This window comes from Heptranchias perlo, chromosome 1 (assembly GCF_035084215.1).
Source record: "Heptranchias perlo isolate sHepPer1 chromosome 1, sHepPer1.hap1, whole genome shotgun sequence".
NCBI lineage: Eukaryota > Metazoa > Chordata > Chondrichthyes > Hexanchiformes > Hexanchidae > Heptranchias > Heptranchias perlo.
Window position 1 is genome coordinate 85,652,568 of NC_090325.1, and position 26,017 is coordinate 85,678,584.

A 26,017-nucleotide genomic window follows, 5' to 3' on the forward strand; every position below is an offset into this window, starting at 1 on the left:
GATCAACCCTGGTTCAATGAGGAGAGTAGAAGAGCATGCCAGGAGCAGCACCAAGCGTACCTAAAAATGAGGTGTCAACCTGATGAAGCTACAATACAGGACTACATGCATGCTAAACAGCGGAAGCAACATACTATAGACAGAACTAAGAAATTCCACAACCAATGGATCAGACCAAAGCTCTGCAGTCCTGCTACATCCAGTCATGAATGGTGGTGGACAATTAAGCAACTAACGGCAGGAAGAGGCTCCCTGAACATCCCCATCCTCAATGATGGCAGAGTCCAGCACGTGAGTGCAAAAGGCAAGGCCGAAGCATCTGCAACCATCTTCAGCCAGAAGTGCCAAATGGATGATCCATCTTGGCCTCCTCCCAATATCCCCACCATCACAGAAGCCAATCTTCAGCCAATTTGATTCACTCCACGTGATATCAAGAAATGGCTGAGTGCACTGGATTCGGCAAAGGCTATGGGCCCCGACAACATCCAGGCTGTAGTGCTGAAGACTTGTGCTCCAGAACTAGCCGCGCCTCTAACCAAGCTGTTCCAGTACAGCTACAACACTGGTATCTACCCGACAATGTGGAAAATTGCCCAGGTATGTCCTGTCCACAAAAAGCAGGACAAATCTAATCTGGCCAATTACCGCCCCAACAGTCTACTCTCAATCATCAGCAAAGTGATGGAAGGTGTCTTCGACAGTGCTATCAAGCGGCACTTACGCATCAGTACGTTGCTCACTGATGCTCAGTTTGGGTTCCGCCAGGACCGTTTGGCTCCAGACCTCATTACAGCCTTGGTCCAAACATGGACAAAAGAGCTGAATTCCAGAGGTGAGGTGAGAGTGACTGCTCTTGACATCAAGGCAGCATTTGACAGAGTGTGGCATCAAGGAGCCCTAGTAAAATTGAAGTCAGTGGGAATCGGGGAAAACTCTCCAGTGGTTGGAATCATAACTAGCACAAAGGAAAATGGTAGTGGTCGTTTGAGGCCAATCATCTCAGCCCCAGGACATTGCTGTAGGAGTTCCTCAGGGCAGTGTCCTATGACCAATCGGCTTCAGCTGCTTCATCAATGACCTTCCCTCCATCATAAGGTCAGAAATGGGGATGTTTGCTGATGATTGCACAGTGTTCAGTTCCATTCACAACCCCTCAGATAATGAAGCAGTCCGTGCCCGCATGCAGCAAGACCTGGACAACATCCAGGCTTGGGCTGATAATTGGCAAGTAACATTCGTGCCAGACAAGTGCCAGGCAATGACCATCTCCAACAAGAGAGAGTCTAACCACCTCCCCTTGACATTCAACGGCATTACCATCGCTGAATCCCTCATCGTCAACATCCTGGGGGTCACCATAGATCAGAAATTTAACTGGACCAGCCACACAAATACTGTGGCTACAAGAGCAGGTCGGAGGCTGGGTATTATGCGGCGAGTGACTCACCTCCTGACTCCCTAAAGCCTTTCCACCATCTAGAAGGCACAAGTCAGGAGTGTGATGAAATACTCTCCACTTGCCTGGATGAATGCAGCTCCAACAACACTCAAGAAGCTCAACACCATCCAGAACAAAGCAGCCTGCTTGATTGGCACCCCATCGACCACCCTAATCATTCACTCCCTCCACCACCGGCGCACAGTGGCTGCAGTGTGTACCATCCACAGGATGCACTGCAGCAACTCGCCAAGGCTTCTTTGACAGTGACGATCCGGATTCTTTCCCCTCAGTCTGGTTCAGTAATAACTGAAGTCGAATACATTTTAAAGTTCAACACATCTTTAATAGCAGGGTTCTTAGTCTGCAGCATTGATTTGGACTCCTGATAGAGTCCCTCTATGCTGGCAGAGCAAGAACAAAAACATACAGAAATCCACACGTTTTTATACAGATGAATAGGGGTTGGAACATACTTAACGAGGGTCAACACCAATCATAAGCCGGGCATAGGTTGCCATGCGAGGTTACATTATTGCCGGCCAATCATAAATCGTCCATGTGCTGATCATGCTGCTGTTAGACATCAAAGGGGATAACTTCCTCATCTTCCAACTTGGAATGTTCTTCCCTGTTCCTTCTGTTCCTTATCTCCCAATCTGGAATGTCTTTCAACTTTGGCTAAGCTCGTTCCCTATATTGATCTGCCATAAACATGGAGACATTCAGACCAGTCCTTGACTCACATCAAAGACCTATCATTGATAAGACAATGCAGGCCTGCTGACGAAGCAAACATATGGCCCAGCAGGAGGGCCAGGCCACTTGTATCAATCTCAGTTACTAACTAATTAACCCTTTCTAACCATTTTGCATTCTGCTTCTTTGCCACGTAGGCATCTTAATATTTTACCGAAAACTGACCACGTAGGGATTCTCATTCCCCCCTTTTATCATTTTATGATAACCAATTATTACGGTGCTCACTGGTTCTGCAGGTTCTGCAGCGCAGCAACATTTAAGTAAGCAATAAACTATAAGAATTATAACAATGAATATGACTAGCCCTTGAACTAGAGAAGTCCCAATAGAACACAGACATGTTTCATCAATACGCCTTTGTACTCTTATCTGTTCTCAGGAACAGACTCCTTCTAAACATCTCTCAAGTAAGCTGCGAATGTCCTTGGTCAGCTAAACCTATTCATGTTAGTTTGAAAAGGCTAACATAGTCAAATATCCCATGGTGCTTTATATTTTGTTTCCAGCCTAACTAGACTGAATGGTACCTTTCAGACCATTTTACACCTGTGAATTGGTGCCCTCCCCATTATATCCCTTAATCCAAATTCTCCCTACAATATCCCGTTAGATGCTGTACCTCATCTTAACCAGGTTCCCTTCGTGTTGGCCACCAGTCCGGGTGGAAGAGAGGCAGAGCATCTGATAATCCTATCAAACTATAATTGTCTTCCCTTTTACATGCACCTTACCCCAGCGGGTGCTACTCCCAGTACCATTAAGATGTGTTCTTAGTTGAAACCACAGAGACAATGGGGACATTCTCACCCAGGCTCTGTTTTACTACCTTTGCCAAACCCTTCATCCTCTGCTTACATTTATTACATGCAATGAAAATCAAGAAGCACATTACAACAAACTGCACTACGACTAATACATATGAAACTAATCTAATCCAAAGATGGATCTGTATATTCAGTCCCAAATTCCAGAGGTCATTTCACCAGGTGGTGACTTTAATTTGGTCAATGTCATGCTTAATGTTGTTATTGTCCTGTTGTAGGTTATAATAAACCTTCTGGGAGAGGCGTATCTCCATTCGCAATGCTTTCAAGTATTTAGGCAACAGGGGTGTCAGATACCCAAATGTGTCCTGATATTCTTTTAAGTCCTTTCTGACATTCTCAGAAACTTGTACGGTGGTGAGGTTATGCCGATGTATCTCTACCAGTTCATTGGGTCCAATCCGAACCAGGACTTCAGAAATGGAGTAGAATTCTGGACTTAAAATATCACAAGTTAGATTGGCATATTTAAATGTTTTCAAATTAGTTGTAACACAATATGCCCTCTCCGGCATATACCACTTAAGTGGGTTTTAGATCCGCCTCTAGGGCCTCCATGGTACAGTTAATATCCCGATTGGTACCGGTATTATTAAACCCACACTGTGCTTCTAGGCTGTGTCCAACACTATGTGGACACACAGTGACAGCATGGCTAGTAACACATCCCTTTAATTTTGTTCCAGCCAATCAGCTTAAATCTACGTCCTCTAGTTCTTGAACCCTCTGCTAGGGGAAACAGGTACTTCCTGTCTACTTTATCTGGGCCCCTCATAATCTTGTAATTTTGTATCCATCATGCGGATATCTTCTAAATATTGTTTCTCCCAATTTTATTGTTAACTGATGGGAACCTAACCCTGAATTTTGGAAATCCAAATTACTGTGTCCCTCTTTACTTTAATTTCAGTCCTTTTGATTGATACCAGTGTTTCCTGACTGTTTCATTAATTAGTTGGTTTCTCTATGGACCATGTGTCAGTGCCTTGTTTAAAAGGATTTCTCACTCGCCTGGACCACATTAACCATTTTCCTGTTGTGCTGTTGTTAAGTAACTGAGCCTGTCTGAGACTCATTCTTCAATGTATCTTCTTCATGTATCTCCGCATACTAGCAGCATCTCATAGGAATGAGCTTAGTGTTCTTGGATATTAACTTTCTGCTGGCCAGTCTCTTCGTCCTCATGGTATTTCCGAACATTTTCCATGGCACACATCATATGTCCTGTAGGATTCAGTCCTGTAAAAGCAACTGGTTTGTTTAAAGAGTGGTTGCAATAGCTCACCAGGCCATGGGCCTTTGTAATCATGTTCTTCATCCTGATCTCCGTTTCAGATGATGGCAACATACATTTGTATCTTTTATGTCCACTGTAGCCATTCTTAGGTTTTCAGGTTATCTTATCAAAAAGATCAGGGGTGTCTAGAGTGCTTATCTCCCCCTGCATGGTCCCGATGTCAGGGTAGTGGCCAGGCTATTGAGTGTAGTTTTCTCATTATTCATTATAGGCAAGGACACAAATATCTCCACGAGAAAGCTATCAATTTACTATTCTCAACTACACTTTCCTGACTTCCACTAGATTGTATATTTATGCCAGATTGATTTTTTATCATGCCCAATTCAATGACATTAGAGAAATTCCCATATCTCCCCACCTCGAGCATTCTGTCTCGGAAGACAACAAATACGCTAAAACAAAACAAATCAAAATGTTTTCAAAAGAAGAGAATCAGGTTGATATCACCACGCTGTGACATTTGGTATCCGCTGATGTCTGCAGCTAAAGTCTTAAATCTTTAACACCACTGGATCGTTTCCTGCACCAAATTTCTCCAGCAAAGGTTGCACCGTAACTTTGTAACTACTCTTGGTAATCCTGCACCATCAACACTCACGTGGTCCCAAAAAAAAACAGGGTCACCTGTTTTAAAAGAAACACAGAAAATCCATTGCGGATCTTCTTGAGAGCCCAAGTGATTAATTTGTCAAATCTTCATTTATTATTTATTTATCCAAAGGAATAATCCCTATACCCAAAACAAATTTAGAAAACAAAACAGGAGAGAGAAATTGCCTCGTTCCACTCTTGCTCTCTCTCTGAAGCACGCAGCCTGTCTGAAAGAAACACTGTCTCTCCCACATACAGATGTACGCAGGGCTGCAGACTGGAATTTCTAACTCCAAGTCCTAATCTCTGTGTTTTCAAAATGTAACCACATTAAGCAGATATCATTAGCAGCCGCCTACTAAGATACGTTATATTCCTCTTTTATTAATTTATTAATGGTTTGGGCATGTGTTTCTAGCACTGTAGCTATCCTTTGCAAATATATGGTCAGCATTTGATCCTCAGACAATTCCTTATCTGTATTTTCATTTATCTTTTAATATATCTTTAATGCAAGACCCTAAATCTCTGACCTTTTTGATCTAATGTTGTCAAATCAATGGTGTTAACAACTGAGGCAAAGGCAGTTGCTATATCACTTATCACAGATCTTTACGTCTCCCTATTTGCCTATCTCTTTTTACGATGTCCACCTTCATTCCATGTCGCTCTTTGTTTTAACACTTGAGTTAGGAGGTGTTGATCTAATTGTTGAGTTTTCTTAGCAGTCTCAATGCGAGTTATATAATTTGTCAGGGAAGGTCTCCCCTCTTTGGTCAGATCTTGTATTCTCCTATTAATTTCAAATAAAATTGAATAGCCCCAGAACTTGTCAAAACTTCCTTATCATACTGTGGCAGGGTAAAACTGATAGGCGTTTAGTACCCTGTGTCAGTACATAGCTCAAGTAATGGACTTCCAATTGTCTAACCTATGCTTCCTTTTCATATGATTTGTTTTACATTCCTTTCTAATCAATTTTTCACTGTAGCGTGAAAACTTATATCTCAGTCAATTGTAGCCTTTGGCATTTCCGAGTGATTGGGACAATTTTACTAATATAACCTATACCAATTGTTACCTCATGTTCACCTGTGTTCTGGGCAAGCCTCAGACAGTTCTCAACCGACTGGGTCATTTCTATCTGTTTGAACTGCTCTTGGCATGACAGTCTGGCTTCTTGGGATGGAAGGGGTTAATATTAACTTGCTCTTGTGGTAGGAGTAACTTGAGCCTTCTCCCTTTTGAGATTAAGTTCCCACCTTCAAAATTTCACTTCACACAGGTTTGACTGATTTTTTTACTTCTCACATTTGTGGATTGCTTTACACTATATTTTTGCACACTATTTTTCACATACTTTTAGTGGATGTGATTATAATCAACGCTCCGAGCTGTTCCAGCTTTCCGACTTTTCCTATCACAGTGATACCAGATAGTTTTTTAATGTATCCCGTTAATTTTTAACCTCTTTTTAAACCACAGCCAATCACAAAATAAACATTCAAAATGCCAATTTTTTGAAGATCCCATGTCTGGAATTTAACATGCCCACACTTTATAAGAACCAGAATTCAACAGGTCACTTAACCTCAATAACTCCAATTTTAATTCGGCAGTATCAGAATTAAACACACGACAAGACAGATACATTACACAAAGGAAGAAAACACACAAGACACAGTAAGAAGGGGGCGTAGCCCACAACACCGACAAAAAAAAACACTGATCAAAGACAGGCTTTTTAAAGGGACAGTACACTTACACAACAAAACCTTTCTTTTTCGGGTCTCTGTCTTTTAAACATTTGTCTAGTCACTTAATTCTATCCATTTTTTTTACAGTACTGTCTCCATAAAGCAATTAGTTCTTTGGCTGAGGTATCTCTGTTATTTTCCAAATTAATTCCTGAGCCTTTTTTTCCGGCATCTAAGTTTTATCAATAGTTCCTGTTTATATCCAATCATCAGGAACTTAAACCCTGACTACCCTCAGTGATATTAACCACTGACCTACCGCTTACACGTTATTCCCTCAGTGATATTCGACCACTGACCTCTTCCTGCTATTTCTGTGTATTCGCCAGACTGACCTGAATCTTGTAAGGACACCACGCGAGTGTTAGCGATTGGACGATTCGTCGTCAGACTGACGGATTGGAGGAAAACCGACATAGTAAATTAAGACTACTTACATCGGGGCGCCATTTCCTTCCTCCGTGTCTGAGACAATCCGCCTCTTACTCCGCGAACTCTCGGTGAACGACCGTTAAGATCCCACTTCTGACACCAAATGACGATCCGGATTCTTTCCCCTCAGTCTGGTTCAGTAATAACTGAAGTCGAATACATTTTAAAGTTCAACACATCTTTAATAGCAGGGTTCTTAGTCTGCAGCATTGATTTGGACTCCTGATAGAGTCCCTCTATGCTGGCAGAGCAAGAACAAAAACATACAGAAATCCACACGTTTTTATACAGATGAATAGGGGTTGGAACATACTTAACGAGGGTCAACACCAATCATAAGCCGGGCATAGGTTGCCATGCGAGGTTACATTATTGCCGGCCAATCATAAATCGTCCATGTGCTGATCATGCTGCTGTTAGACATCAAAGGGGATAACTTCCTCATCTTCCAACTTGGAATGTTCTTCCCTGTTCCTTCTGTTCCTTATCTCCCAACCTGGAATGTCTTTCAACTTTGGCTAAGCTCGTTCCCTATATTGATCTGCCATAAACATGGAGACATTCAGACCAGTCCTTGACTCACATCAAAGACCTATCATTGATAAGACAATGCAGGCCTGCTGACGAAGCAAACATATGGCCCAGCAGGAGGGCCAGGCCACTTGTATCAATCTCAGTTACTAACTAATTAACCCTTTCTAACCATTTTGCATTCTGCTTCTTTGCCACGTAGGCATCTTAATATTTTACCGAAAACTGACCACGTAGGGATTCTCATTAGCACCTCCCAAACCCGCGACCTGTACCAGGACAAAGGCAGCAGGCACATGGGAGGAATAGCACCTGCACATTCCCCTCCAAGTCACACACCAACCCGACTTGGAATATATCACCGTTCCTTCATCGTCGCTGGTTCAAAATCTTGGAACTCCCTACCTAACAGCACTGTGGGAGAACCTTCACCACACGGACTGCAGCGGTTCAAGAAGCAGCTCATCACCACCTTCTGAAGGGCAATTAGGAATGGGCAATAAATGCTGGCCCTGCCAGCGTCGCCCACATCCCATGTATGAATTTAAAAAAAATTGTAGGAAAGTTGGCAAATAAACGATAGATCTGATTCAAGAGTACAAATCAAATATATTTCAGCAAGGAGAAATCTTTTCTATTTTGAAATTGACGACTTTGGGGGAAAAAAAACTGCTGGTAGCCACACTCCTCTTGATTTCTTGGATTCTGCCACTGCTGCCTTGACTTGAAGTTAAATACCAGAATTGCATGGTTGGTAAATTTTGCCAGTCACTCAATATCCACATAATAGCTACTCGTACTGCAGGACCAAAAACCCAGAGTGCATGTAAAATCAATTTAAAAATGCTATATATTGAATTTTGTGTGGCTAATTTACAACAAAACTCTGACTTCATCGAGAATGACGATACTAGGATTTCTGGTAATAAAGGTTCCATTGTTTAAATTAACATGTATGTGTGTATATATATATATATAAAAATCTCCCATGGCATTGTACTTGGGGGTGGGATAAGACCGAGTGTAGTCTTCAGGTGGTGGGAGGTATAATTACAAAATGATAAGTGATAAGTTTGCATAGGCAGTGACCATTATCAATGTAGACACAGAATTTTTTTAATGGAAAAAGTTGAAAGTAAATGCATGCAGTTGCAATTTAACATTATATAGGATCAACTTTTGCTCGATATTTTTATGCCTCTTTATGCTTAAATTGCTGTATTGGTAAATGATTGCACATAATTCTGACTTCATATGAAAGTGATAAGAAATAATGACGTATGGGTTAGTTCGTCTATTTCTCCGGGGTTTCTGTAGATCTTCTGCTGAAATTATGGCAGACAGTCGAAAGAACCCCACAGAAATTTAACCCCAATGTATATAACACATTTGTTAAATTTTGCAAGATATTACTAAAAAAGTTAATGATGTGTAAAAGTGGCTATTATGCTAATTATATGGAATGGTAAGTAAAGCAAGTTGGCAGTGATTGTAGATTAAGTTTAATGACATATTGGGCGGGGTTTACTCCACTCACCAGCCCATGATTTCCCACCCGTTCATTTCAATAGTTGAAAACTATGGGCTGGTGAGTGCAGATGCGAAGAACTCTGGCATATATTTTAAGAAATATTTATTTGTTTTCTTTTCAGGCTGCCAGAAACTGTTTAGTGAGTGAATCACACGTGGTGAAAGTGTCTGATTTTGGAATGACCAGGTAAGATCAAGCATCAGTAACAAGCCTGTTCCTAAGTTATTGGCTAGAGGAAGTCAAATGAAACAATCCATTAAAAGAATAGTTCCTGTGATAAAGTCCTCCAGTTGCTTAGTCTTGAAAGTTTGTAAAATAAAATGTACCCATACACATATAATTAAAGGTCTTACATATGACATGCACTTCCATTGACTATTAACCTTACTTTCTGTGTCTTGCTTTTATAATGAAAAATCTGTATATCAACATGTCACAATAGAAAAATCCTATGTAAACTTTTATAATCAGAAAACTCTATCAACATGTCAATATTTCATCATTACACATTATATTAAATCACAGTCATTTCTCAAAAACATTCATGTACCATTTTTCTCAGTAACTGAAATTTGTAATGTTTAAAATAAGGCTTTAAACAAAATTTTAAAAATCAGAAATTACATATTTCACAGTAATATGATTAAATTTACTCATTGAATTTTTTTTGTGTCTTAAGTTTTTAGTTCAAAGCCTCAACTTGTCTTAAAACCCTGGGCTTAACTGGGTATTTTTAATTCAGAACACTTAGACAGAGCTTCCAACCATATCTGAGCATGTGCAGCTTGCAAAATTTCCCACTCCCAGAAAAATACCTCTCACTTCCAGCTCAGCTTCACTCCTCTGTGCTGGACTTAGGCCCCACTTCTGCTTATGCCTCACTCCCAGCAGTTCTGCCCCACTGCTGCCTGCTTGTTGCCCCATTTCTCTATGCCAACCATGTTGTTTAGGTCTCTTCTCTCCCCAACATGCTCCTAAGGCACCCTAATTCCCTGCCAAGCTCCTTCTCAGACACTGGAATTAGATGAAAGAGGCAGAGAGAAAACAGTAGCACAAACACAATGGAGACAATTAATAGACCTAATCTTCTGACTTTGCAGAATGCACAAGAGATCATCGTTTCTTCTCATGGCCTATTTTATTTGAATTCCTTAAGTGAATTATTGCCTTGTTCCTCCCAACTATCCGTAATGGTGAATAGCTGTTGCTACTGAACTGCATGGCCTGTTTTCTGTGGACTTCACAGAGCCAGAAGGGTGATCTTAAGTTTTCAGTATATTAATTTTTGTATACTGTCCATTGGAGAAAAGAATCACCATAAATCTTTTAGATTTAAATAGCAAATTGAATTAGATAGATTACTATTTAAATCTTCTTTGGAAAAAAACACTCTTCACTGTTGATATTCATAAACGATCCGTGCAAAGAACAAAATTAAAGCTGACTCATTACATGCACTATTTCTTACCTTATTAAAAATCTTAAGCCTGCTTGCACTTCCTGTGTACAAAACCTTACTTCCTGTTGCCACTATTTCTGGTACACTATTGTGTCATCTTCATTATAAATTCATACGTCCACATTTATAATGGAAACTACCTATGTAAACTCACCGCTTTGTAATTGTACAATCAGGCCGCGCATTGCTAATATGTGTGACACAGAGAGAGACAGTCAGACATTGATAGTGAGACAGTCAGATATGGATAGATAGACAAAGAGAGAGCCACAGATAGATCAGCAGAAAGAATGGGGGAGAAATTCGAATTGCGGCCAAAACAAGCAGGAAGTCTGCAGGGCGATTGCTCCGCGTGCTGATCCATGTCGGCCTGAGCCAAATTCTGTATTAGGCCTCATTTAAATGGAAGCTGCGGGCGCCAAATGGGCATCTGGATGCAGCTCACTTGTCAGCCTAATGAATTTCACCACCGAGTTGGCACGCAGGCAGGTCCTGGTAGGGGGGAGAGGCAAAGCCAAAGTGAGGCGAGCCCAGGCCAGCAGCAGCTCAGAGTATTTTTAAATATAACTTTGAAAAAGTTTTGTAGCTGTTTTTTGAGCTGCATCCAGTGATCTGTTTAAGAACCACTAGTTAGGCGCTCAAGACCTGGTACAACTAGGCAGAGCTTGCTCGGTTTACATAGTAAAGCAGACTTAAGCCTATTTTAGGTGGGTGGGCTGTTTGCCCATTTATAAGCCCGCCTGAATATGGCATTCGGTGTTCCTTGGGCGCCAATGAGATGACTGAGATAACCACCACCCTCTCCCAATTTTCAACTACTGGCGGCTCATTTTTCAGGTGCATGAGTTGAATTTCTCCCCCCATGTCTTTCCTCATTCTGATTTGACTTTTAAAAAAAGAAATTAGTTGAATTTTGAAAGCAAACAGACTTTTTCAGGGAAACTAATAGGAATAGAGGGTAGGAGGGAAGAGCAAAGGAAGGAAACAGATTGAGAGTGAGGGGGCCTTTGGCCTCTCACCACCCATCCATGGTGAAGATCAATTACAGGGCAGTAGCAGCCAATGACGCACTGCTAGTTGCCCTTAGTGCTTTGGACACGTTCTTGGTCTGGGCACAGAGAAGACCAGACTCGAGGCAGTGCAGATTGAGCATGGTGAGGGCATTGATACAAGGGGACAAAGTACAGAACTGCCTGGATTTTTTGTATATTTAAAGGAAACCCCTTAGGTGCCTATTCCCAATAGGCACTCAATGGCTGGGGTACGACTCAGGCACACCGGCTGCATCATGGGGTGGGCGCTTAATGAAATGGAAGTTGGGAACCTAATGAGTCAAGTGCACACCTTGTGCATTTGCTGTCTGCCCCTTTTGCATTTGCTGCCCTCAGTACGACATGCTGAGCATTTCAGGCACATTATAGGGCTTAGAGCTCCGTCTCAGTTTTCCAGAGACTAGGTGCATGACATGCTCCAGCGTATCTGGTGGTCTTTATTCCTATTATCATTCCCACAATGAATTACTTTGAAGTTCACTGACTGTTATGTAGGTAAATGCATAATCATTTTGTGCACAGCAAGATCCCACAAACAAAAATGTGATGAATGATCGATTAATCTGTTTTGGTCAGCTGGGTGTTTAACACATGAAGAAGCCCATCGTATTGTTTAAAAGTCTCCAAATAAAGCTACTGAGAAATCTAGACCTGTAAAATTTCTGTTTGCCCAAAATAGAGTGCAGTCTCTCCCCAAAGGGATACATCCTGCTTATTTAAGTACAGAGAGATTAGCCAAAGCTTAGAGGCTTTGTCTGCACAGGTACGGCTAGAGTTTAACTGATTACAACTACACACGGTCCCCGTGGATTGGAAGGCAGCAAATGTAACGAAAGGAGGCAGAAATAGGCCAGTTAGCCTGACATCAGTAGTAGGGAAAATGCTAGAATCTATTATTAAGGACGTAGTAACAGGGCACTTAGAAAATCATAATATGTTTAGGCAGAGTCAATATGGTTTTATGAAAGGGAAATCATGTTTGACAAATCTATTGTAGTTTTTTGAGGGTGTAACTAGCAGGGTGGATGAGAGGGAACCGGTAGATATAGTTTGGATTTTCAAAAGGCATTCGATAAGGTGCCACATGGAGGTTGTTACACAAGATTAGGGCTCATGGGATTGGGGGTAATAGCATGGATTGAGGATTGGTTAATGGACAGAAAACAGAGAGTAGGAATAAACGGGTCATTTTCAGGTTGGCAGGTTGTAACTAGTGGAATGCCACAAGGATCAGTGCTTGGGCCTCAGTTATTTATAATCTATATTAATGACTTAGATGAAGGGACCAAGTGTATTGTATCCAAGTTTGCTGACGATACAAAGCTAGATGGGAAAGTAAGCTGTGAGGAGGATGCAAAGTGTCTGCAAAGGGATATTGACAGGTTAAGTGAGTGGGCAAGAAGGTGGAAGAATAGAAAAACAGAATATTTTTTAAATGGTGAGAAACTATTAAATGTTGGTCTTCAGAGGGATTTGGGTGTCCTTGTACATGAAACACAGAAAGTTAACATGCAGGTACAGCAAGCAATTAGGAAAGCAGATGACACGTTGGCCTTTATTGCAAGCGGATTGGAGTACAAGAGTAAGGAAGTCTTGCTGCAATTGTACAGGGCTTTGGTGAGACCACACCTGGAGTACTGTGTACAGTTTTGCTCTCCTTACCTAAGGAAGGATATACGTGCCTTAGAGGCAGTGCAACGAAGGTTCACTAGATTGATTCCTGGGATGAGAGGGTTGTCCCATGAGGAAAGATTGAGCATAATGGGCCAATACTGCCTGGAGTTTAGAAGAATGAGAGGTGATCTCATTGAAACATAGTAGATGCTGAGGGGATGTTTCCTCTGGCTTGAGAGACTAGAAGCAGGAGATGTAGTCTCAGGATAAGGGGTCGGACATTTAGGACTGAGATGAGGAATTTCTTCACTCAGAGGGTCATGAATGTTTGGAATTCTCTACCCCAGAGGCGTGTGGATGCTGAGTCGTTGAGTATATTCAAGACTGAGATTGATAGATTTTTGAACTCTAAGGGAATCAAGGGATATGGGGATTGGGCGAGAAAGTGGAGTTGAGATCGAAGATCAGCCATGATCTTATTGAATGGCGGAGCAGGCTTGAGGGGCCGTATGGCCTACTCCTCCTATTTTATATGTTCTTATAACCGATCAGAGCACGAGTATGTTCCCCGCTACTTATCTAGCTAGGATCATCCTACCTGTTGAATGAGAAGAATCCCAACTGCCAGTGACATATCTAACCCTCAAGCTTCCATTAGCTGAGCCAGATTGGCTACTCAATCATTAACAATGCCCTGGAGTGCAGCAGACCTGCATTGTACAGATATCAAATTGCAGGCGGTGACATGATTATGAATAGACATGTCAACATGGGTCTCTCTAGAGTCTAGGTGGCTCATTTACTGGTGTTAGTTGAGGAATTAATATTGGCTAAAATATTGGGAAAACTCAACGCTCTTCGAATAATACTATGGAATTTTTAACAACCACCTCAACCATTTGAACAGGCAGACTTGGTTTAACCTGTTATGCAAAGAGCAGCACCCCTTCAGTATTGCACTAGAGTGTCAACCTAGATAATAGATTATGTGCTCAAATTCTGGAGTGCAGCTTCAAACCAGAACCTTCAGAGGTAAGAGGGTGACCAACTTAACTAAGTTGAGACAGAGTTTGAGAGTGTAAATAGTGAAAAGTTTTTTCCACCAGTCAATGATTCAGTAACAAGGAAGCATAAACTTAGGGTTAGAACAAAAAGCATAAAAGGGGAGATTAGAAGTATTTTTTCATGCGTCATTACAATATGTAATGCATTCACACAAGTTGCTATTGATACCATGTCAATTATGAAATTTAAGTGGCAATTAGATGAACACTTGGAAAATAAATTAAAGGATATGGTTTGATTTGGAGCTTAGCACCAGTGTGGTCATGATGAGTCAAATGGCCTCCTGTGCTAAAATTTCTATGATTTGTTAACAAATATAACTTTATTTAATTACGTCATCTTTAGGTATGTCTTAGATGATCAGTACACCAGTTCTTCAGGTGCCAAGTTTCCCGTGAAATGGTCACCTCCTGAGGTGCTACATTACTCTAAGTTCAGCAGTAAATCAGACGTGTGGTCATTTGGTAAGAGATAATTCAATTTATATATGCAAGCAGATACCTTGAAAAATATTTCTCATTCAGATTCATTTAGAGGATTTGTAATAACTCCCAAGACATTTTTGAGATGAGCATTAATGCAATAATGGTTCTAAAAAATCAGGAGTAGCTTGGTTATTAAGACTTTGTGGGAAATACATTTGCCTCCTTACTTTTCATGACATTGGCCTGGGTTTACCCAAGATCATAAATTACCTCAAAGATGGAGTCGATAGAGGATGAAAGGGGTGTCAGCAGAATGATGGCCTGTGCCTTATTTCTTCCTTTTGTGCTTAGAATTTAATCAGCATAGATAAATGATGCTTATTATTTCCCTTAGCATATATTCCAGGTTTGTGTTTGCATGGCATTCCAGATCTTAAAAATAAAAATACGAAGTATCCCTATCTGGCCACACATCACTGCAGGGCTGGATATCTCCCCTCTTATCATTCTGACTGCAGTATTTTTTTGGGGTGTGAAAATGGCAAAATATCTCTGATGGAAAATTGGCATTTTCAAATAGGAAAATTATCAGTAACAGTGCACAATGTTGGGCGTCAGTAGCAAGTCTTTTATTCCAATATGTGAGCTTTACAATTGAGGTGTTATGTTGAATGTATACCTGAAATAAAGCCTACAGGCAAAAAAGTCAAATATTTCACCTACCTACTGTAAAATCTACTTATTTTTGACAGTTAAGGGTAATTTTCCAAATTCATGCTGTTTCCAGAGGGGCTTCATCTGCCATGAGCTCATACAGATAATTTTCTAACCACTTATTTAATCTATTGGTAAATTGTGTACAGCACATAATCAAATTTCCAATATTCTGTACCAGCAGAAGAGGCTCCCCACCAGCAGTGCAAAGTTGGAAAATTACCCTTACAATTTTTTGGTATAAGTTGTTAGGACAAGAAAAGTCCATATATACTCATCCCATTTTTTGCTGGACATTCCCCTGAATTGGCTAGATGTGTGTTTTTTGCTTCTTCCCATCATTTGGGAGAAGCAAAAAACACACATCTAGCCAATTCAGGAACCTGCTGCCAAAAATGATTTTCTGACCCCTCAAAGGCAAGCAGACAACTTCCAGGAGGCCCCAAGTCCATTAGTTATTTCCCAGAATAATTTGTCGTACCCCCTTTCTGCAGTGGTGATCTTATTTTTTACATATGAATTGCATAATTTGATCTGAGACTAATTTGCATTTAGTGACTTTAAAAACAAACCATTTGTTTCAATTTGCAGGTGTTTTGATATGGGAAGTTTATAATGAGGGAAAGATGCCTTTTGAAACCAAAACAAATGCTGAGGTAGTTGACTTCATTTCATCTGGCTGTCGACTCTATCGACCAAAGCAAGCATCAAAGGCTGTTTATGAGATCATGAATCACTGTTGGCATGAGGTTGGTGTTGAGGCTATTTTTAATCACGTTTAGCTAATACAGCAAAAAAAATTATATTCAAGTCATTTTGAGATCAGTTAATTACCCGAGTTATTGTTTATCCACTAGTGCTTGTTGTGATTTATAGTTTCCCATATCAGATAATATCACTCATGGGCACTCCTCCAATACCACTCCCCAGTTGAATGGGACTACTCTCGCTTCATTCCACTCGTATATATCCAATCGCAGCCAGAGCATCTCCAGCAATGGCTTCTCTGGACACAGCATTAAAGTTAGCTTCCCTTCCCCCACTGTTCACTAATATCCATGGTTTAATTCTGGTTATCTGATTCGATTGTTTGAATGAATGTAAAATCTAACTAAATATTTCCCAATTAAAAAGGAAGTCCACTGTTACCAGGTTGTTATTGCAGGTATGCATGATATTAATGTGCAGGTGTGTTTGACCAGATCAGAGATTGCAGAGAGGTTGAAGAGGACTGGAATCATAGAATGGTTACGGCACAGAGGAGGCCATTCGGCCCATCGAGCCTGCGCCAGCTTTCTGCAAGACCAATCCAGCTAGTCCCATTCCCCCGCTCTTTCCCCATAGCCCTGCAAATTTTTCTCCTTCATGTATCTATTTAAGTCCTTTTTGAAAGCCAGATTAGCCTTGCTTCCACCACCCTTTCAGGCAGTGCATTCCAGATCCTAACCACTCGCTGAATAAAAAAGTTTTTCCTCATGTCGCCTTTGGTTCTTTTGCCAATCACCTTAAACCTGTGTCCTCTGGTTCGCGACCCTTCTGCCAATGGGAACAGTTTTTCTTTATTTACTTTGTCTAGACCCTTCATGATTTTGAACACTTCGATCAAATCACCTCTCAACCTTCTCTGCTCTAAGGAGAACAATCCCAACTTTTCCAGTCTGTTCACATAACTGAGGTGCCTCATCCCTGGAACCATTCCAGTAAATCTTTTCTGTATCCTCTTTCAGGCCTTCACATCTTTTCTAAAGTGCAGTGCCCAGAATTGGGCACAATACTCCAATGTGGCCGAGTCAGCGTTTTATAAAGGTTCAACATAACATCCTTGCTTTTGTACTCTGCCTCTATTTATAAAGCCCAGGATCCCGTATGCTTTTCTCTTAACCACTTTCTCAACCTGCCCTGCCACCTTCAACGACCTGCGTACATATATCCCTAGGTGTCTCTGATCCTGCACCCCGTTCAGAGTTGTACCCTTTGGCTTGTACTGCCTCTCCTCGTTCTTCCTACCAAAATGTATCACCTCACACTTCTCAGGGTTAAATTTCATCTGCCATGTGTCCGTCCATTGCATCAGTCTGTCTATGTCCTGTTGAAGTCTATCACTATCCCCCTCAGTGTTTATTACACTTCCAAGTTTTGTGTCCTCTGCAAATTTTGAAATTGTGCCCTGTGCACCCAGGTCCAAGTCATTAATATGCATCAAAAAAAGCAGTGGTCCCAGTACCGACCCCCGGGGAGCACCACTGCATACAGGGGATCAACCCTGATTCAATGAGGAGTGTAGAAGAGCATGCCAGGAGCAGCACCAATCGTACCTAAAAATGAGATGCCAACCTGGTGAAGCTACAATACAGGACTACATGCATACTAAACAGCGGAAGCAACATGCTATGGACAGAGCTAAGCGATTCCACAACCAACAGATCAGATCAGATCAAAGCTCTGCAGTCCTGCCACATCCAGTCTTGAACGGTGGTGGACAATTAAACAACTAACGGGAGGAGGAGGCTCTGTAAACATCCCCATCCTCAATGATGGCGGAGTCCAGCACGTGAGTGCAAAAGACAAGGCTGAAGCGTTTGCAACCATCTTCAGCCAGAAGTGCCGAGTAGATGATCCATCTCGGCCTCCTCCCGATATCCCCACCATCACAGAAGCCAGTCTTCAGACAATTTGATTCACTCCACGTGATATCAAGAAACGGCTGAGTGCACTGGATACAGCAAAGGCTATGGGCCCCGACAACATCCCGGCTGTAGTGCTGAAGACTTGTGCTCCAGAACTAGCTGTGCCTCTAGCCAAACTGTTCCAGTACAGCTACAACAACTGGCATCTACCCGACAATGTGGAAAATTGCCCGGGTATGTCCTGTCCACAAAAAGCAGTACAAATACAATCTGGCCAATTACCACCCCATCAGTCTACTCTCAATCATCAGCAAAGTGATGGAAGGTGTCGTCGACAGTGCTATCAAGCGGCACTTACTCACCAATAACCTGCTCACCGATGCTCAGTTTGGGTTCCTCCAGGACCACTCGGCTCCAGACCTCGTTACAGTCTTGGTCCAAACATGGACAAAAGAGCTGAATTCCAGAGGTGAGGTGAGAGTGACTGCCCTTGACATCAAGGCAGCATTTAACTGAGTGTGGCACCAAGGAGCCCTAGTAAAATTGAAGTCAATGGGAATCGGGGAAAACTCCCCAGTGGCTGGAGTCATACCTAGCACAAAGGAAGATGGTAGTGGTTGTTGGAGGCTAATCATCTCAGCCCCAGGACATTGCTGCAGGAGTTCCTCTGGGCAGTGTCCTAGGCCCAACCATCTTCAGCTGCTTCATCAATGACCTTTCCTCCATCAAAAGGTCATAAATGGAGATGTTCACTGACGATTGCATATTGTTCAGTTCCATTCGCGACCCCTCAGATAATGAAGCAGTCCGTGCCTGCGTGAAGCAAGGCCTGGACAACATCCAGGCTTGGGCTGATAAGTGGCAAGTAACATTCGCGTCAGATAAGTGCCAGGCAATGACCATCTCCAACAAGAGAGAGTCTAACCACCTCCCCATGACATTCAACGGCATTACCACCGCCGAATCTCCCACCATCAACATCCTGGGGGTCACCATTGACCAGAAACTTAACTGGACCAGCCACATAAATATTGTGGCTGCAAGAGCAGGTCAGCAGCTGGGTATTCTGCGGCGAGTGACTCACCTCCTGACTCACCTCCTGACTCACCTCCTGACTCACCTCCTGACTCACCACCTGACTCCCCAAAGCCTTTCCACCATCTACAAGGCACAAGTCAGGAGTGTGATGAAATACTCTCCACTTGCCTGGATGAGTGCAGCTCCAACAGCACTCAAGAAGCTCGACACCATCCAGGGCAAAGCAGCCCACTTGATTTGCACCCCATCCACCACCCTAAACATTCACTCCCTTCCCCACCGGCGCACTGTGGCTGCAGTGTGTACCATCCACAGGAGGCACTGCAGCAACTCGCCAGGGCTTCTTCGACAGCATCTCCCAAACCCGCGACCTCTACCACCTAGAAGGATATGGGCCGCAGGCACATGGGAACAACTCCACCTGCATGTTCCCCTCCAAGTGACACACCATCCCGACTTGGAAATATATCGCCATTCCTTCATCGTCGCTGGGTTAAAATCCTGGAACTCCCTTCCTAACAGCACTGTGGGAGAACCTTCACCACATGGACTGCAGCGGTTCAAGAAGGCGGCTCACCACCACCTTCTCAATGGCAATTAGGGATGGACAATAAATGCTGGCCTTGCCAGCGACACGCACCTCCCATTAACGAATTTAAAAAAAAACTTTCCTCCAGTCTGAAAAACAGCCGTTCACCACTACCCTCTGTTTCCTATTACTTAGCAAATTTCATATCCATGCTGCCACTGCCCTTTTTATTTTGTGGGCTTCAATTTTATTGACAAGCCAATTATGGGCACTTTATCGAATGCCTTTTGGAAGTCCATATACACAACATCAACCGTATTGCCCTCATCAACCCTCTGTTACCTCATCAAAAAACTCAATGAAGTTAGTCAAAAACGATTTGCCTCTAACAAATCCGTGCTGGCTTTCCCTTATTAATCCACACTTGTCCGAGTGACTATTAATTTTGTCCCGGATTATTGTTTATAAAAACTTCCCCACCACTGAGTTTAAACTAACTGGCCTGTAGTTGCTGGGTTTACGAACAAGGGTGTAACATTTGCAATTCTCCATTCCTCCAACACCCCCCCTGTGTTTCAAGGAGGATTGGAAAATTGTGACCAGTGCTTCAGCAATTTCCACCCTTGCTTCCCTCAGTAACCTAGGATGCATCCCATCTGGACCTGCTGACTTATCTATTGTAGGTACAGCCAGCCTTTCTAGTACCTGCTCTTTATCAATTTTTATCCTGTACAATATCTCAACTACCTCCTTTTACTGTGGCTTTGGCTGTATCTTCTTCCTTGGTAAAGACAGATGCAAAGTACTCAGTACCCCTGCCATGCCTTCTGCCTCCATGCGTATATCCCCTTTTTGTCCCTAATCGGCCCCACCCCTCCTCTTTCTACCCGTTCACTATTTATATGCCTATGCAAGACTTTTGGGTTCCCTTTTATGTTAGCTGCTTTCTATTCTCATACTCTCTCTTTGCCCCACTTATTTCCTTTTTTACTTCCTCTCTGAACTTTCTATACTCAGCCTGGTTCTCACTTGTATTAAAACCTGACATCTGCTAAATGCCCCCTTTTTCTGCTTCATCTTGCTGTCTATCTCTTTTGTCATCCAGTGAGGTCTGGCTTTGGTTGTCCTACCTTTCCCCCTCGTGGGAATGTATCTAGGCTGTACCTGAACCATCTCTTTACAGTTTTGCCTGCCAATCTTTAAACCCAACTTACTTGGGCCAGATCCTTTCTCAAGCCATGGTCACAGTCACAGAGGATCATATTTGTAACTTTGGTTTGGTTCTGTGCTGTGGCAGGAACAAAAACTTGATTGGAGAGTTTGAAAGATAGAGTTAGGGGAGAGATGGGCACGGATTTGCGAGGTCTCAAGGACTTTGGAAAGAAAAGGGAGGTTGGAGTTGGGGCTGTAGTTTAAATCTGGTTCTCTGATTAGATTGTTTGAGTGAATGTAAAATCCAACTAAATATTTCCCACTTGAAAGGAAATTCTCTATTACCAGGTTAAGTTATTGCAGGTATGCATGAGTCGAGCTCCAGAGACCAGACTGAAACTAAGGCTGAAATGTTTTTATAGTACTAAAACAACACTGGTCGTAACACATCCAATCTTGCAAAAAGCACAATTAAAATACTGGTTTTCTGGAACTGTGCTGAAGAGAGGAGAAAATGTTAACTTTGTTTAGTACAGTTTCTGGTCGCTAAATGGAATTGCAGTCTATTAGATTTTAAAATATTTTCTGCTGAACTTATTGTTTCGTTATTTCTCTTTTCAGAAAGCAGAGGGACGACCATGTTTTTCGCATTTATTGCTAATGATTAATCAAATAATGGAATCTGACTGTTAAAGTGACTCTCGTGGTTGGCTATGGACTGCCCGGAATTAAATCATAATGCTGCAAATCCTGTTCTATATTATGACAGAAGTTTTTTTTGGTGATTTGAAATATCAAGTGAAAGCTTATTGTGTATTTGAATAACAGCATGGTAATTATGCACATGAGAAAGACTATCTTTTGATGCAGATGCTCATTGATGTTTACAATACTATACGGTCAATGTACTTATTTGTTGAGACGGATGTCTGTTTTCTGTGATATAATCTCTTATGATTTTGCCAGTCTGGAGTGCACAACACAGTACTGATTGTCTGCATTGAAACTGATTCTAAATTGCCTCCATTGTTTGATGAGTATTTTTTTTTCCACTGCAAATTCCAAATCTATGGGCAATTTTTAATCCATTGACTCCTGTCCACTGTAAATTCAATGAGACTGCCAAAAATATTTTGCTGTTCAAATTCTGAATAGCTATTAATCTTCATCACCTCTGCCTGAGCTGGATTTTCCCCCATATTCCAGTAATGTGATAAGATCATTCCATAACACTATAGCTTATAATCCTCTTTCATTATTAAACTATTAACTATTAGGATATAGAGGCACTGGAGAAGGTGCAAAAAAGATTTACAAGGATGATACCAGAATTGTGAGCTTATAACTATCAGGCAAGACTGAACAGGCTGGGTTCTTTTCTCTAGAAAAGAGAAGGCTGAGGGGTGAACTAATGGAGGTCGTCTTTAAAATTGTGAAGGGGTTTGATAGGGTAGATGTAGAGAAGATGTTTCCACTTATGGGGGTGTCATAGAATATCATAGAATCATACAGCACGGAAGGAAGCCATTCGGTTTATCATGCCTATGCTGGCTCTTTGAAAGAGCTATCCAATTAGTCCCACTCCCCCCTGCTCTTGCCCCACAGCCCTGCAAATTTTTCCTCTTCAAGTATATATCCAATTCCCTTTTGAAAGTTATTATTGAATCTGCTTCTGCCTCTCTTTTAAGGCAGTGCAAAAAAAAGGTAGTCCAAAACTAGGGGCCATAAATATAAGGTCATCACTAATAAATTCAATAAAGAATTCAGGAGAAACCTCTTTATCCAGAGAATGGCTAGAATGTGGAATTTGCTTCCCCTTAAAGGCATCCATGCTACTCGCCTCAACAACTCCATGTGGTAGCTAGATAAGTACACGATGGAGAAAGGAATAGAAGAATATGCAGATAGCATTAGGTGAAGTAGGGTGGGAGGAGGCTCATGTGGAGCATAAACACTGGCATAGATTGTTTGGGCAGAATGGCCTGTTTCTGTGCTGTAAATTCTATGTAATTTGAATTGTTGACTGGTGTAGATCTAATTTGGTAGCACAATCCAAATTAATTTGTATACATTTATTAAACTATTAATGGTCCAACATCTTACAACAGCATAAATATAAAAATATGTTGGCAATACACATCAGATTCATCAGCAACTGAAAATAAAATAGGTTACGGTTTCCATCAGACCCATTGTGACAAAAGGTGTACATCTGAAATGATGATGTGTCCTTTTTCATTTCAGATTTCCAATTTTCTTTATATGATACAGAAAATATTTCCCAGCCAAAAAAAAGGTGTTTTGGTTAAATTCGAGATGATCTCAAGCCATTCTCCCAAATTTAAAGCCTCAGATTTCTATCAGAAGTCCACAACATCTTTCTTAAGCAGTGGGAAGATAGCAGTAGACATATATAATTAACAGTGGAAGAACTAGACCACCTGTGACTAGGTTTGTATGAAGGAAACTAATTAATGGGGAAAGCTTCAATTGTTGGAACTATCTGTTTCAAAATTAGAAGTCCTGATTTTCCTCGGAGCCTGGGCAGAACCCTGTTGCAAAGGTGGCGGGAGTGGACTCATGGAGGTGGAAAATTAGGGTGGACCTGGAAACGCTGGGTCTCTGACCTGAATACCTCAGTTCAATTTCCAGCGAGGGCAAGAGCACAGCAGTTCCAGTGGGCAGATTAACACATGGGCCTGTGGGGCCCATATGTGCTCGGGCTCCATCCATATGCCAGGGTGCCCTGGTATAAAACACCAATATGCAGGAAAAACCGCATACAACCGCTGAATCAAAATATTCTAGCATTTAAAAATACTGTCAGAAGAGGGCGAGACAGAGTAGGCAGATTTGTTGCAATATAAAATTAAAAGTTAAGTAGTTTATAATTTTGTGATATGATTTGCGTTATTAATGCAGTGCGTAAACATTCAACGGGCCTATTCCTTGCATTTTAGTACATGTTTGTACTTTGTTGAAGCGGAGTAGGTGCGGAGGGGGCCCAAATATTCTTGGTGCACAGGGCCCCAAGAATTCTTAATCTGGCTCGGGTAGTACTATCCATAGAACAACCTGCTGTTTAAAAGGCAGGACCGGTAAGTTGGCATCACCGGCCGGATTTCCCATGGCTCCCACTTTCCAGTGTCCAGTGATCTGAACACTGGAAAGATACCAGTCAATGGAAAAGTGTAAGTGCAGCCCACAGGAATGCCCAGACCTGAAAAACCCAGAGAGATTCAAGGCAGTTGTAAGCAAATTAATCCTCTTATAAAGGGGGCTGATTTTTAGATATTTTGTATTTCTCAGGCAGTCACGCTAGCTTCTGCCCCCCACTTCCCCCCCCCCAGTCCTGGTCAGGCACGGCATCTTTCAATCCCCCTCTAGTGGATGCCCAAGATGCACCCATACTGGCACGGGTATCCACCCATTTTATTTAATTGATGTGACCCTTCCCTGACCTCTGATATATCGGCAACATCAGGAGTGCACTGAAACCTCTGGGGAGGGTTTGTGAGAACATCACAGACTATTTCTCTTCCTAACTTTCCATGAGGAAATTGTTGTTTATGTGCTCTGGCTGAATTTTGTAACTTGTCCTGAAAGAAATTCTGAGTGTAATTACTTCATTGTACATCAATGCATTAGTGTGCCAACTTGCTATGGCCACCTCACAGCTAACTAATTTTTTATTATTTTCTGGTGTACCTGTGCCATTTTACCATAGTCAGTGGCAGATTGGAATTCCCGGTCCATCGCACTTAGCGTAGCAGAGTTACATTGAGGCGCCAGAATATGCAGCGGCCAAATAACTTTTCTGATTTAGCCATTGAATGATGAAAATGTAACCACTTTAGTAATAGAAAATGTGCTTTTATGGTAGTCTGAGATGTTCTCTTAAACTCTCCCAGAGGTTTCAGTAGAGAGCTCAGAGGATGTCACTTGACTGCCCTTCCTGTTGGGTCGGCACTGCAGTGGATAGGGAACCTAAAGGTGGGGGAAATAACTAAATGATGGGGATATCAAAACAGTTTAAAATACATATGTAATCCTACGCTGTATTATAATATTTATTAAATGCTCAATTATTTGTTAAAATTGATTAACAAGCCAAGAATGACTGCATCTTTCCAACACTAGAAAGGCATTACTGTAAGAGTGATTTTATTTTAGAACTTCCAGTTTAGAATTTTGTTTATGTTGTATTAAAATATTTTAGAATTTTGTTGGAGATGTAACACTTATTTGGGAAATGGGTATATATCAAGATTAATTGTTATCTCATGCAGTTTAATTTCCTACTTGTTCAGTAATTGAAAATGTGTATGTTTGAGAAAATGACTGGCCCAGGAATGATCAGTCATGAATATACTCAACTCTTGATTTCCTAATTAGGTGATTAACTTTGGTAATAGGTACAATACTTTGTATTTGTCTGCTGCTCATGCTGGTAATGACACTCAAATATTTAACAACAAAAAAAGTGGAAACTTAAAGATATTTTATAATTTTTCCACCTTTGCCCTTGTACATAAGCCAAATAAATACAATTAAATGCAGAATGTATAATTGTTTGTGCTTTGCTAATGAACAACAGGATTTTGAAATTGCAGTCTACCACAGCAATAATATTTTCTTGCTGCAAACAATGCAGCTTAGTTGCTCCTTCCAACAGCTTGTACATTATTAGGATTCTAATTGGAATTTTCTTTCATTTTTTTTGCATACATAAGAAGTATTAGTCATACAAACATTTAGACACCACTATTCCCCATTGGATAAAAGGTGCACAGTGTAAATTCTAGTGTATAAAATCCCATAACTGATATGTAAAGTAATTTATATAACTCTGGAGCAAATCACTGTTCTATATCCATGAATAGGCTATAAAACTCTAGGGCTGATTTCAGCTCCATTATACCTTATCAACAGGTACAATTGGTTCATATCGGAACATAAATGTGGTCAGAAATAGTTGCGCTAGAAGTGCTTTTTCGGTCATGTTTATGTGAGAAGCTCCTGTTAGAAATAGGTGAAGTTTCATAATGTCAGGAGAACATAGATAGACTGGTGAAATGGGCAGGCACATGGTAGATGAAATTTAACACACAGAAGTCTGAAGTGATACATTTTGGTAGAAAGAATGAGGAGAGGCAATATAAACTAAATGGTA

At 41.5% G+C, this 26,017-nt stretch overlaps 1 protein-coding gene across 4 annotated transcripts in view; it reads left to right on the top strand.

The window, feature by feature from the left end:
- The window catches only part of tec (tec protein tyrosine kinase), a 164,351-nt gene extending 138,945 nt beyond the window's left edge, over positions 1–25,406 (top strand). For 3 of the 4 annotated variants that reach the window (XM_067988091.1, XM_067988115.1, XM_067988097.1), the window contains 4 exons: positions 9,291–9,355; positions 14,705–14,823; positions 16,090–16,247; positions 21,466–25,406. In XM_067988091.1, coding sequence (XP_067844192.1) covers positions 9,291–9,355; positions 14,705–14,823; positions 16,090–16,247; positions 21,466–21,537 — 414 coding nt within the window. In that variant the 3' untranslated portion in view covers positions 21,538–25,406. The remainder of the gene's footprint in view (positions 1–9,290; positions 9,356–14,704; positions 14,824–16,089; positions 16,248–21,465) is intronic. The other variant, XM_067988106.1, reaches the window with a different exon arrangement.
- The last annotated feature ends 611 nt before the right edge of the window (positions 25,407–26,017 follow it).